This window comes from Capricornis sumatraensis, chromosome 9 (genome assembly GCF_032405125.1).
Source record: "Capricornis sumatraensis isolate serow.1 chromosome 9, serow.2, whole genome shotgun sequence".
Classification (NCBI taxonomy): domain Eukaryota; kingdom Metazoa; phylum Chordata; class Mammalia; order Artiodactyla; family Bovidae; genus Capricornis; species Capricornis sumatraensis.
In genome coordinates, this window is record NC_091077.1 from 43,121,946 (window position 1) to 43,136,198 (window position 14,253).

The 14,253-nt window shown below is 60.3% G+C and overlaps 1 protein-coding gene across 1 annotated transcript in view; it reads left to right on the plus strand.

Moving 5' to 3' along the window:
- The first annotated feature begins 267 nt into the window (after nt 1–267).
- Nucleotides 268–14,253, plus strand: part of ARID3A (AT-rich interaction domain 3A) — a 28,263-nt gene continuing 14,277 nt past the window's right edge. Inside the window, exons 1-2 of the mRNA XM_068981241.1 lie at nt 268–717; nt 1,688–2,012. Coding sequence (XP_068837342.1) covers nt 341–717; nt 1,688–2,012 — 702 coding nt within the window. The 5' untranslated portion in view covers nt 268–340. The remainder of the gene's footprint in view (nt 718–1,687; nt 2,013–14,253) is intronic.

Here is a 14,253-nt window from a genome sequence, read left to right on the forward strand (position 1 = left end):
CCCAGAGGCCTTTGAGGTCCAACCTTAGTGGGGAGGAGCCCAGTGCGGTCTGACAGTCTCTTGTCACCCCCAGGTTTCTGTACACACGTGAATGAGCTACCCGCCAGCCGCCGCCACCCCCTGGTGCCCAGTGTGAGAAAGGAGGTGTTGCCCGCCTGCCACTGGCATGCCCCGCCAGCCCTCAGCCTGAGCCCAGCGGCGCCTGCCCCTGCCCCCTGCCACCCTGCACTGCCCCGGCTCCCCCGCAGCCCCCACACTGCAGTGCGGCCGGGCCCCCTCCCCACAGGGGCCGCCCCCACCGCCCCCTCCTGGTGCCCGGGGCGGCCCGGCCCGTAGGGCCATGAAGCTGCAGGCTGTGATGGAGACGCTCCTGCAGCGGCAGCAGCGGGCACGCCAAGAACTGGAGGCCCGGCAGCCACCGCCGCCCTCTGAACCTCCAGCCCGTACCAGGGCCACTCCGGAGGAGGACAGGGAGCCTGAGAGCGCCCGGATGCAGCGGGCGCAGATGGCCGCCCTGGCCGCCATGCGAGCTGCTGCCGCCGGCCTTGGCCACGCACCCAGTCCCAGCTCGGAGGATGGGCCCCCTGGCTCGGAGGATGAAGATGCGGCCCTGGAGGGGGCACCAGGCTCACCCACCCCACCTGGCCGAGGCAGGGAGGCAGCCAGCCTCCCCATGGGCGATGGCCGCTTTGAGGATGCAGGCTCCGACGATGACCTGTGAGTCGGGGTCTGTGGGCTCCTTGTGCCAACCACATGCCCTGCACCGGCCACTCTCAGCCCTGGGGCACTACCATAGAGAAAGGGCAAAACTCCTGTCCTGCTGACCTCCCAGGATGTACCATGCTTTAGAACTCACTGGTGGACAGTTCTCCATCTACACTGCTCAAGATGGGGGCCTCCTGTCCCAGAGGGTTCACACACACGTGGCCAGTACAGCTGCACTCTGCATCTGTAGCTTTATTTCACCTTAATTTAAATAGAGCTACTCACACGAGATCAGTGGCCCCCATCGCCTAACGAGGCTGTAGGAGATTTAGTGATGGGGACAGACTTAGAGTCCATGGCCCAGGAGAAGCCTGCACAGAGCAGGCATCCATTGGCCCTTGTGTGTGTCTCACCAGCGTCTGATGCGGCTCCCAAGCTGGGCACTGGTGGGATCCTCCTGGGAAGAAGTTTAATAAGTCCCACATGAGTATGATTATGGGCTGTGATCATGCCAAGAAAATAAAGCGGGGATGTTGAGGGGAGGGGTGGCTGGGGCTGGAATCAACTTTTGGGGCATTGTGAGTGAAGGTCTGCCTGTGCAGCTGACAGCCCTTAGGAGCTGGTGAGGGGAGCAGAGAACAGCATGCCTGGCAGAGGGAACAGCCTCAGCAAAGGCCCCAAGGCAGGAACAGGGTCAGTGTACTCAGGGCCTAGTGAGGAAGCCTGTGCCGAGGACGGCGAGAGGTGGGATTAGCAGGTAGGTGGGGGGGTTCATTGCCACAGGGACACCTCTAGTTGCTCTGGGCTAACTGGGAACAGGACAGTAAGGGCCACACCCTGAGTAGTTCTGCTCATGGGTGCTCTTGACAGCTCACCCACGTCCAGACAGGGAAACCAAGGCTGGATAAAGTGGGACCCTTGCCCCAGGGCTTGAGTTGAGCTGGTGCCTTCTCCCCTGACCCGTGCCCCTTGTCCGCCCCAGGAAGCCAAAATGGGAGGAGGAGGAGGAAGAGGAGGAGGAGCTGGAGGAAGACCTGGGAGACGACGAAGAGGACGAGGAGGATGAGGACTACGAGGACGAGGAGGGGCTTGGGCCCCCGGGCGCCACCAGCCTGGGCCCCGCAGCGCTGTTCCCCCGCAAGGCTCAGCCGCTCCAGGCCTTCCGTGGTGACAGTGGATCCCGGGCGCTGGGTGGCCAGGAGCGCCCGGGGACTGGCCCAGCTGTCCCCGGAGGGGCTGCCCATGCTGCACCTCAGCTGCAGCCACCAGACCACGGGGACTGGACATATGAAGAGCAGTTCAAGCAGGTGGGCCTTGCGTCGTAAATGGGGCCGCAGGTGGTCGCTGCCAGAGTCCTTCTGACCTGCCCTCGAGGGCCACGAACTCCCCTTTTGGGCCTGGGGCATCCCATGGAAGCCCCAGTGTGGGATTGTTGTCTGTGGGTGGGATGGGCCGGCCGGTAAATGCAGGGACGTGGGGATACATGGGGACAGGAGTCAGGAGGGGAAGTTCGGCAGACTCTGTACCAGAAGGCCGAGCAGAGAGACGTAAGCAGACCTGGCTTGGGGAAAGGCCACCGTCCTATATGGGGTTCTGGGAGTCATGGGTGCAGCCAGCAGGCGCGGCCAGAGGCATTGTCAGTGGCGTTGCATCTGATGTATTGAGGCTGTGGCCGTGGAGGGGGCTGAGCAGGGGGTGGCCACATTGGTGTGGACAGCTAGTTGAGCAGCTCCCTGGGCTCAGGAGGGGTGGGGAGGAAGCAGGCGTCCTGGTGCCGTCCCCGCGGGCGGCCAGGGCAGAGGAAGTGGCCAGGCGGGGGAGCCTTTGAAGTCAGGCCTCGCCAGGCCGGGCAGATGGAAACCAGATGGCGGCCGGGATAGCCGGCTGGGCTTGCATTCCAGCCTGAGGCCAGCTGGGCCCTGCCCCGACCTCCGAGAGTGGACATGGGGACTTGGCCTCCCAGGCCCAGTGCCCAGCCTTCATCTGGGCTCCACAGGGCTGGGGACGCACCAGGCACATGGGAGCCAGGAGGTGGCTGTGTGTGGCCTTGGGGCACCCCCCGACCCATGCTGGCTTCCAGAATGGGCAGTGGGACCCTCTTTGAGGGAGCAGGAGGCCCCACAGCTGCCGCCTGGGGAAAGGACACTGGGACCCTGGTAACCCTCAGAAAACTCAGGTGTAGAAGCGGACATGCAGCATGAGGGGGATGAGCCAAGGCCGTGGTGGGATGATGCAGGGGCAGGTGTAAAGGCAGGAGGGGAAGGTGCCCCTGGAGTGGGTGTGGCCAGGGCAGTGGCCTGAGGCAGGAGGCCAGACTGAGGAAGGCAGGAGGATTAATCCCCTGCCCGAGCATCTTGGGCTGGGTGGGGCTGCCCTGGCTTCCGGCTGGGTCCTGGCATGCGGTGCAGGGGGTGGAATAACACTCAGCAGACATCACCTTCCCAGGGTGTGGCTGGCCACTCCTCACGCATGACCCCAGCTGCCCCCTTCAGCCTGAAGTCCCCACCCTGGCATGTAGACCCCAGCCTGCAACCTGCTTCAGTCTGCCTCCCCTTCCAGGGGCCTCATTTATGTCTGGGCTGCTGTCTGTCTACTTGTGCAGATGAGAAAACAGAGGCAACGCATGAAGGGGGCAGGGGGAGTGGTGGGTTTCCCAGAACCGAGCTCCTGACGTCTGTTGGGGTGAGAGTAACGAAACAGGAGTCCCATGGGTGATTTACATCAATGTTTGCCATCTGAGTTCAGCCCTCAGGGAGCCCCAGGCCGGAGGCCAGAGCCAGCCAGACACTCTCCATCTCACAGGTTCACTGCCGAGCAGGAGGAAGGGACAAGCCCACAGCCCGTATGGGGTTGAGGGTGGACAAGTACCCCCCAGCCCCGCCCAACCTGGTTTTGAGTGGCCAGGTCCGGCAGAGGCCAGGGGTCAGGTGTCCTGACTGCAAAGCCCTTTCGGCCCATCAGGAGCAAGGTAACTCAAGGGGCCGTTGTCCTGCTGGTCTGGGAAACAGGGTTGATGTTTTGAGGACCCCCAGGGTCAGGGCACAGATGGGGAAACTGAGGCCCAAGAAGCACAGGGAACACAGGTCACAAGTCAGTCTCATGCTTGTGTAGTGTCTATGGGATGCTCAGCTCCCCTGCCAGGGGCCAAAAAGGTCTGTAAACAGATGGGTGGGAAGGGATTATAAGACCCAGCCTGGCAGCCGCTGGGGGATGTAGCTTATGGGCCAAGCCTGGTTGGTGGAGGAGCTGGGCACTTGTATCGTGGGGCACCCGTGCAAAGGCCCTGGGGTAGGATGTAGCATGGCTTGTGTGTGGAGGCCAGATGCTGCCACTGGGCTTGGCCCTGAAGGGCCTGGGATTGAATTCCCAGATGGAGGGGGCTGGGGCGTGGTGGGCAGATGCCAGGGTCTTATTCCTGCCTAGCTGTGGCAGTTCCAGCTGCCCACACTGCCCTCCTACCCAGCTGGCCAGACACCTGTGCGGCTAGTGTCAACAGTGGCCCGGGCCTAGCCGGCCAGGCAGATGTCGGGGCTGTGTTGACTCTGGCGCCTGCCCCACCCCCTTCCTGGCACGTGGCAGCCGGGCCGGCTGGCCGCCTGCTTGGCACCATCTCTGCCTCTTCCTCTCTGGTCTTGGCAGGGCCTGGGCCTGACTTCCGCCCGAAAACCCTCGACAGCCGTGAAATCCCGCCGTCAGCCGCAGGGTTTGGGGGGCAGCCAGGCTGGGGAGGGGCCGGGAGCAGCAGGCTCTCGGCCATGGAATCTTTCCTTGGAAGCCGAGAGCCTCGCTACTGGGCGGCCCCAGGGACACACGCTGATGAAGGCCAGGGCTGGCCAGGATCGCAGTGTGTCACAGGGCGCAGTCAGCAGCTTGCCTCCTGCCATCAGATATCGCATCCTAGTGACATCCCGGTGGCTTCCTGTCACCAGCAGGGCTGTGCAGGGCTCTCAAGAAAGTACTATCGTGGGGTTTTCAAGCAAACAGACTCAATCGAGGGTCTTCAGCCATTTAAGGACTTGAATCCTTAGTTTCAGTGACTCTATAGATAAACGCTGGGATTTTTGCTCGTGGTTTTATTGATATGAAATTTATGTAGCATGGGATTCAGCTATGGAAAGTGCATTTCAGTGGCTTTTCATGCATTCACGGGGTATGCAGCCATCACCACCATCAATTTTAGAACATTTTGTCACTTCAAAAATAAAGCTTTTAACATGTGCCTTTTCGCTATTACCCCACTCCTTTCCCCAGCTCCTGACAACCAGTCTCTAGATCTGCCTGTTCTGGATGTTTGCCATCAGTGGAATCATGCCCTGTGTGTCCTCCTGTGTTTGCTTCTCTCACTGAGCATCCTGTTCTCAGGATCTGTCCACATGGTAGTGAGTGTCAGGGCTTCTCTCCTTTTCTTGGCTGAGTAATGTTCTATTATGCACATGCCGTGCTTGTGTGTGTGTCTGTACACACACACACACACACACACACACACACACACACACACACTCACTCACTCACTGCATTTTACTTACCCACTCATCCATTGATGGACACTGGGGTTGTTTCTACCTTTGGCTGCTGTGAATGTGTGTGCACGAGTTTGTGCGTGAATGTGTGCTTTTGGTTCTCAGGGGCATGTACCTGGGAGAGGAGGTGCCGCGTCATGAAAACTCTGTGTTTAGTCTTCTGAGGAGCTGCTCTTGTTCACAATGGCTGCTCCATTTCGCATCCAAGCTGAGGGTTCCAGTTTCTCCGCATCCTCGCCGACACTTGTGGTTATGATTCTGATTCCAGCTGTCCCTCCCGGGGTGGTGTGCTATCTCCCTGTGGTTTCAGTTTGCATTAAATGTTGGGATCTTTTCCCCCCTGCTTCCCAAGGTCATGTCTGCTCACCATCACTAGTAAATAAGCCCAGAGGTATAAAAATGATGGTTCCAGGTGGTGTTTGTCACCTAACTATGCACAGGTGGCAGGTTGAATGTCTTGCGAGTGTCTTGTGTATACTCATTTGGTGCTGGTGGGGGACACTGTGTTTGCACCATTGTGCAGGTAGGGAAACTGAGGCATAGACCAATGAAGCCACTTGCCCACGGTCACACGGGGGATGTATCAGACTGGGACTTGACCACAGGGTGTACCAGAGGAGTGGACGGATGGGAAGGGGCAGGGGGCAAGCCCCACTGGTGAGGGTTTGGAGGGAAACTGTGTGGCTCTGAGCGTCCGTCTCCTCGTCTGAAATGGAGGTGGTTGGTCAGGGCCCCCCAGCAGGGTGTCAGAACCCAAGGTCTGGACACAGAGGCCCCCAGACAGAAAAGCCACCATCAGCCTCAGGTCCCCCACCCTGAGAGGCTGCCATGTCCTTGCTGTGGACCCTACCTGTCCCCCCTTCCCCACCCTGCCCCGGGCCTCCTGGGGCCCCTTGAATTCCCATGGGTGTCCTTCTCCACACAAGCTTCTGTGGCCCCAGAAATGGGTTCAGACAACTTAGGGTGCAGCCCTGGGCCCCAGATGCTCCCTCAGCAAGGGGCTGTGGTCACATTATTTTTTCTGTTTTTCAGTTCACTTGATGTTTTTTTTAAATTATGGAAAGTGTACACACATATATTTTTAAAGTCTTTTTTTGGATTTCAGAAGTGACATTTGATATCATTCTGGTAGGAAAAAAAGGAAGGATTCCAGCGAGGTCTGAGCCTGCCAGCCTCCTCCCCAGCCTTCCTGGGGTCAGCCACACCGTCTTTCCAGGCCTTTCTCTGTCCACTTACACAGAAGTGTGACGGGCAGCATATTGAAGTGTGGTCTTTGGGGGTTGCTGGGGTCTGCCATTCACTGAGCTGGACATACCGCGCTTCTCGTTTTTTCCCATCATTTTCACTCTTTGTTTATTTTATCAGTGTTTTGAGTAGCCTGGTTCTTTTAGCTGCTTCAGTTTCCCTTGTGGGGCCGATACCAACACATTGGTCTTTTTTCCTATTTCCCAGTTGTAAACAACACTGCAGTAAACATCTCTTGGGGTTTTGTAGGGTGGAGGTGGGGAGCAGAAATTGCTGGGGCTGCAGGAGGATGTGGCAGATACTTTCTTCACCTGGAAGGCCAGAGATGGACACGGGGACTCCAGCCGTGCAGTCTCGGCTGGGCTAGAGGGAAGGCTGCCCAGAGGAATGAGCTTTGGAACTGGGGTTTTGTAGGATGTGTAAGAGTCAGCCAGATGGCCAGAGAATGGTTAGGGTCTGTATCTTGGAACCATGTGGCTGGATCATGAAGTGGGAGAGGTAGAGGTGGGCAGAACAATAGGGCAAGCCAAGGTGGGCTCAGAGGGGGCCTTTGCAGGATTTAGCAGTGCTAGGGGAGGGAGAGGGACACTGGGAGAACCCTGCTGGGATCCATGGCCGGGCACCACAGCTAGGCCTGTGGGGCCAGGGGAGAGGGTGAGAAGTTTTGGGTGAGAAGTGTGTTCTGGGCACAGGCTGGAGGTCAGGCACTGGGTTCTGGGCCCAGTGACGTCTAGCCAGCATGCCGGGGGCAGAACAGGCCAGGGGCCAGGTCCGTGGGTCCTGTGGGCCAGCTCCGGCACCAAGCGTCTTCCTGGGGAGCCGGGGCCCTGGGCCCTGTGCTGGGGGTGGGACCAGTGCAGCGAAGCCCCCCAGGAGTCCAGCCCTGCCGTCCTGGAGCAGCACCCGCCTCATCAAAGCCACTGCGGCTGCTGGCGCAGGGCCAGCTGGGCCATGGCGGGCACAGGGAGGGTGCGTGCCTGACAGTCCTGGCACCGTGCCCCCGCCCGTGCCAGCCTTGGGAACCACACTGACTCAGCCGGAAGAGCCTTATCTGGCCCCGGCGCCGCCGCCTGGCTGCCCGGTCACCGCTGTGGGGTCACCGCCACTGTGGCCTGGCTCCACGCCCACCACTGCTCCCCACCCTGGTCGCTGCTGCCAAGCTCCCGGCCCCTCCCCACGCTTTCTAATAACACACGCGGCTGTGGAGGGCGTGGTGGCCAGCGGGCATGGGGAGCACGTGGAGTCCAGCTGCTGACGTGGGCACGTGTGCACGTGAGGAAGGGCTGGCTACGTGGAGTCCCCTCTCAAGGGGCCCCATGTGTGTCAGAGTCTGTTTGTGGAGCTGGGTCTCTGGGGGCCTTGTGAGACCCCCTGGTGTCCGTGACCATGCGTGTGCCAGTGTGGCTCTCCCGTGTGTTCATTTGAATGATCTGGGGCCACGTGGACCCACCTATGGCGTCTTGTCTGTGTATCTGTCATCTTAGATGCCTGCTGGTGGGTCCCTGCACCTGGAGTGTTTGTGTACATCTGCGTGTGCCCCCACGTGACATGGACCCAAGTCACGTGGATGTCCCGCCAGTGTGTCTTGGGGTCTGGACACACTTGAGGGTGGCCAAGCTTGTGTATCCGAGTCATCAGCCCCAGTGCCATGCATGTTGGGGTAACCCTCTCCCATGGTGACCCTCTCTGCACGTGGCTGTGTGCCTGGGGGTCTGTAAGAACACACATGCATGCCCCCCACCGCCCCCCGTGGCCCCTTGTCTCAACAATCTTGAGGGTATGGTGGGGCCCATTAACCGTTAGCCAGAAAGTCAAGCTGCCCCAGTCAGTGGCTCGGATCAGTGGCCCGGACACAGGTCAGCGTCCCGTGCTGCCTTGCTGACGCAGCCCCAGGAGCTGCGAGGTGTGACGAAGGCCTCTGGGCTGCAGGGGCTCCCATTGCTGTATCCCATCCTCCTCCCCTCACGTGCTGTGTGATCGTGGCCGGGGGTGTATCCTCTCTGATGTAGAGGTGCAGTTGGGGGATGGCAGGCATGGCTCCCTTGCTCTGTGCCTTGGTTTCCCCATCTGACACAGAGTCTCTTCAACCCACCCATCCTTCTGACTCTGAGCCTTCACCCCCCATGGTGACTTAGGGGCATCCCCGGCCCTGTGGAAGACCCCGTCTGCTGATGCTGCCCACTGCTGGATCCTGCTCCAGGCAGGGTTTGGGGCAGCTGGGGGTGCAGGCCATGGGTGGGCACGCGCGGGGGCGGGGCCGGACCGCCCTCCTCTGCTCGCCCGGCTGCGCTCGGCCAGAGGACAATTGGGGGTCACGGGGTTAAACGCTAGCCAATCTGCCTGTGGAGGCCCCAGTGCAGGACTCAGCCTTGCCCCTCGGGCAGGGCTGGCGGGTGTCTCATGGGGCCAAGGGGTGGGGGCGGGGGCAGGGGCAGGGAGGGCATAGAGTCAGCACTGCCTGCTCCCAGCAGGCTTGTGGCCTTGGGGACACCTGCCTTCCAGACGACAAACCAGGGACAGATAAAACCCCATGTTCCAGGGAGAAATCTATCGGCGGCTGAATGGTGTCCCCAGAGTGACGGGACCTTGTTTGGAAATCCGGTCTCTGTAGACGCAGTTAAGATGAGGCCACAGCAGAGGAGGGCAGCTGGGGTCCTTATAGAAAGGCAAGGGACACACAGAGGCAGAAAATAGCCATGTGAGGGTAGAGGTGGAGATGGATAATGTGGCCACAAGCCCAGGGCCCCCCAGAAACTGGAAAAGACAGGGAGGACCCTCCCCTGGAGCCTCTGGGAGCATGGCCCTGTCCACACCTCGATTCCCAACATCTGGGCTCCAGAATCGTGGAAAAACGAACCCCTGTTCCCTCCGGCCTGTTGCCACTGCAAGAAATAAACACAAAGTCCAGTGAGGGGTTTGGGTCCCTGACTCTTGGGGCTCAGCAGTGCCAGGCAGATGCATAGGGAGCCGGTGTGCCATGGAGCCTCCTCCAGACCCTGACCGAGTGGTCCATGGCATCGCGCTGTAGGCAGAAAGGCCAGGCTGCACACCCACGTGCGTACGTGCATGTATATGTGTGTGTGTGTGAATGTGAATGTGTGGAGCACCGGGGGTGTGCCTGAGAACAACGCGCACAGAAGTGCCGCCCACGTGGCTGCGTGGCAGTGGGGGCACCAGGCCCATGTGGGCCTGGTGGGTGTGGCGGCCGAGGGCGGGGCGTCTGGGCCCAGTATCTGTGAGCCAGCCGCCAGGCGAGGGTGTGTCTGTGTGTGTCTGTGTCTGGCTGGATGGGTGTGTCCATGTGTGCCTGGGAGCCACAGTGGGGTGGCGGGACCTGCCCGGCAGGGGCTGTCCATTGGGAGGTCCACATGTGGGGTGACAGCACACGTCCAGACGGGTGGAAAGGCCCATGTGCAGCCATGGGGCAGACACAGGCGTCCACAGCCACACAGAGGTCCAGGTGGGCGCTGTGTGGTGTGTCGGGTGGGGTGAATCCTGCTCGTGTCTGCCATGGAGCCTCCTCCAGAGTGGGTGTCTGGCATCTCTGTCCGGGCTGCAGTCGCCATGGCCCTGGTGCTGTGCCACTTTCTCTTTCTCCCCCAGGAGGGGCCTCTGAGGGTCCCCATGGCCACCCTAGCCTTTGCCCTGTTAGGCCATGCCCCCAACCTCACCTCCTTGCTTCCAATGTAGATCTTTTGGACTTGTGAGGTCCCCACCTGGGAAGGGGCTCCCCAAGGCCCAGGGCTACCAACTCTGGATAGGGTGGGCCATGTCCTCCTTCTGTTCTTGTTTTTTAAATTTTATTTATTTTAGCTGTGCTGGGTCTTTGTTGTTGCATGCGGGCTTCGCATTGCGGCAGCTTTTCTTGTTTCAGAGCACAGGCTCTGGGCGCACGGGCTTCAGTAGTAGTGGCATACGGGCTTAGTTGCCCCACCAGCATATGGGATCTTCCCCAACTATGGATTAAACCAGTGTCCTTTGCATTGCAAGGCGGATTCTTAACCATTGTACCACACCGGGAAAGCCTCTCCTTCTGTTCTTTATCCCTCCTCTTTTAGGACGAGCTCCATAAGTTCTTCCCCTGGACTCCAACCGGCCCTGCGTCCTCACTGAAGGCTGGAACCAATGTGAACTGTCCCCCTCCTGCTAGGCCACCATGCCTGGCACTGGGGGAGCTGGGCCTGGGCCTGGAAACTGACTGTGTTCGTCAGTCTCCACGTCTCTAGTTTCTGTCTCCCCCTCATGGCTCTCTCTGTTTCCTTTCTTGTCTCTGATCTCCAACCCCCATGCCCCTCTGCCCATCCTGCCCCCATCACCCTGTAATTACTCATCTGCCCTTTTCCTGGGAGTGCCTGGGGACAGTGTGCATGGCCCCAGCTGCCACCTCTCCTGGCCTGGTGGCTGCTGCCCCACCTGGCACTCTGCCCAGCCAGCGGCCCGCCTGGCCCCTCCCTGTGCCCTCTGGCAGGTCCATGTGCCCGCTGACAGGGTGTTGGATTCTTAGACTGGAAGTGGGGCCCTAGGGCACCTCTGGGTTATTGTGGGTGGGTTTTTTGTTTGGCCACTTGGTATGCTTTGCAGGATCTTACTTCCTCAACCAGGGATTGAAACGGCACCCTTGGCAGTGATAGTGCTGAGTCCTAACCACTGAAGTCCTGGGGTTATTCCTTTATTCCATGCCATGGCTATTTGGGGGAGCCCAGCCCAGCTGATGTAGGTGGCAGCTGGGGAGGTGGGAGGTTCCAGGAGAGTGGCCCCCCTGCTGTCAGGGGGCAGGTTTTGGTGGCACCCTGAGTCTGCTGGCCATTGTGGGGCAGATTGTGTTCCACCCTGGGCCCAGGTCTGATGGGGGCTCCTGCAGGTGTGTTTGGCAGGAACCCCAGAACCTGAGCCCCCTCAGGATCCCTTCCTCTTGACTCCTGGGCAGGAGGCAGGAAGCAGCCCCCTTCCTTCTGGTCCCGTCTGTGGGCACTCCAGACGGTGAGGACCCGGTCAGCAGGGCTGGGGAGGGGTGGGACCTGCCTCCACGACTCTGCTGTGCTTCCATTGAGTGAACCTGGGTAGGGGGCAATGGGGACGTCACTCCCTGAGCAGGTGGAGCTCTACAGGCCACTGGACCACTAGGAGGGTCCCTCTCCGCCTGTTGGGGGCTGCCCACAGCTCTTCTGCAGGTACACGGGGCTACTGTCTTTCAGAAGTTACTCCTGCACAATGCGGGTTTTTTGTTTGTTTGTTGTTTTTTTATCTGGCTTGGCCGGGTCTTAATTGTGGCATGTGGAATCTAGTTCCTTGACCAGGGATCAAAGCTTTGGGAGCACAGAGTCCTAGCCACTGGACCACCAGGGAAGTGTCCCCCATGGTGGAAGTTTTAATTCCCGGGTGCCAGGCTCTGGGTGCAGGACTCAGACCCCTTGGCTGCCCTGAGCCAGCAGCTAAGCTGTAACAACACTGTTGTCCTCGGGTTGTGGGGGGTCCCAGGACCCCAGAACACAAGGACCATCAGGCTCATAACTGCAGGTGGAGAGGGCAAAGGAGAAGATGCTGGATTTTTCGCTTTCTGACCCCAAAGCCTTTGCCCGGTGCCCCGCGCATGCCAGGCATGCTTGGGCAGGGGGTCCCACCCCAACCCCCAGTCCCACCAGATTCTGACGTGGCCAGAGGTGCCAAGGGGCTCTGTCCCGGGTTCCAGTCCCACTCTGTGCCTTCTCTCAGCACCTCAGTCTCCCCATCTGAGAAATGGGCTGCCACATGGACAGTGGTCTGCTCCAGCCAAGCCCGTGGGCGAGGGGCTCCCAGGTGGATAAAGGCCACCGCCCGGATTTGCATGTTGGGGCCGCTACCTTCCTAGAAGTTTCTCTCTTCTGCTCCCTGTTCTGGGCGTGTCCTCGATGCCAGGCCTGGCTGGCATCCCCAGCTGTTACATGGGGCCAAACTGTTCTCTCTGCACAGCCTGTTCCCACAATCCCCTTGTCCTTCCCCACCTGGATGCCCCAGGTGCACCCCTGCCCACTTCCCAGGTGGAAAGATTGAGGCTCCGGGGGCCCCCACTCACATGAAAGGCTGACTGGAGACCAGGGCATGTCCCCAGAACCTCCGGAAATCCAGAAAGAAGTGCCTTTCATCGCTGACTTTGTGGTCAGGCTCTGTGACTTGTTTCTGGAACTTTTATTAATATCTGTGTCGTGGGTGGGGGTGCTGTATCTCTGCTGAGAGGGGACACACACCAGTTGGGGGGGGGGCGGTGGCCAAGCGGGCAGATGTTTCTGCCCTGCCCAGAATCACTTCCCCAATTTCCTGCTGGCCGAGTGGGGCCCCTGCAGCCCTGGAGTGCTGACGGGAAATGAAAGGGCCGTGTGGCCCTGCGCCTGGGTTGGGGCGGGGCTGGCCCCAGAGGTCAGGTGCATGGGGAGGCCAATTTGTGGGAAGGGCCTGTCACTTTGTGGACACTATTAAGCCCCTGTTGTATACAGCAGCAAGCCAGACTGCCCTTCCCCAACCCTGCAGGGAGCTGCCTGACTCCAGGGGCCCTGGCCACCCTTGGGTGGGATTCCTGCTGCCCCCCTCTCAGGCCAGGTCTCTTTTGGGTGCACTGTGTCCCCAGCATCCAGTATGGGCCTTCACATAGAGAAGGATGGGACTTGCCTGGCAGTTCAGTGGTTAGGACTCAGCGCTTCACTGCATTGGGCCCAGTTTCAGTCCCTGGTCAGGGAACTAAGATCCTATAGGCCCTGCACCCCAAATGCGCAGTGTGGGCCCCCCCCCCACCAAGAAAACCAACACAGAAGGTGCTCAGTCATGGCTGTAAAATGGCCTGACCTGGCCCAAACCTGGAGGGCTGTTACTGCTCTCCCTGGCTTCCTCCTCCTCTGCCCTCCTCCTCCTGAGCCCCTGCCACCCCCAGAAGGGCTGTGGGCACCGCACCAACTTCTGCTTACTGCCCACCCAGCTGTGTCCTGCCACCTGCCACGATGGGTAAACTGAGGCAGGGAGGGTTCCAGACTCCAGGTCCTTCTGACCCACCCCACCTCCTCCCACAGCCCAGCCATGGTCCTGGCTTCATCCATCTGTCCCTGCCCCTCGGGGTCTCTGGGCAGAGGGGGCGAGAAGGGGCAGAAGTGCACCCCCTGGGTGGGTGCCGCGCACGGTTATAGGGCCCAGTGGCTCGGCAACTGGTGGGGGCAGCACCATAGCCAGACCGAGACTGGTCACCAGTGCGCATGGAGCTGGTGCAGAGTGGGTGAGGGGAGGGGCCCTGGAGATGCGGTGCGGCCCCGCCCCCAGCCCTGCGCCCAGCCTGTGTGTGGGCGGTTCTGTGAATGGGTCCGCGGTTGAGTGGCCCCCAGGGACCCGGCCTGGGCCTGGCCCACCTGGCAACGGCTGCCCGTGCTGAGTCATCCCCGGCCCAGGCCTCCCAGGGCCCGATAGATAATGTGAGGAAGGGCTTTATCTGCCCGGGGTGGCGTCCCTAGGGTACAAAGGGGTTGAGCTGTGATGGAGGACACGCTAGGTGGGTAGGAATGTAAGTTCTTCTTTAGCGCCTGCTGTATACCAAGCCCACCCACTGTTACCTGTTCTGCCCTGGGGGCTGTCATCTGGGTGGGAATGAAGAAGGGAAAGAAACCGTCCCCCAAATAAGTGCAGAGTCACATGGCCCGTGACAGATGCTGGGGGTGGAGGGGCAGGGAGAGTTACTCAGGGTGTTGCCCTGGCTTGGGAGTCAGAGCAGGAGCCAAAGAGGGTTTTAAGGGTGGAAGACGGGGACCCAGGTGGGGGCACCAGCAAT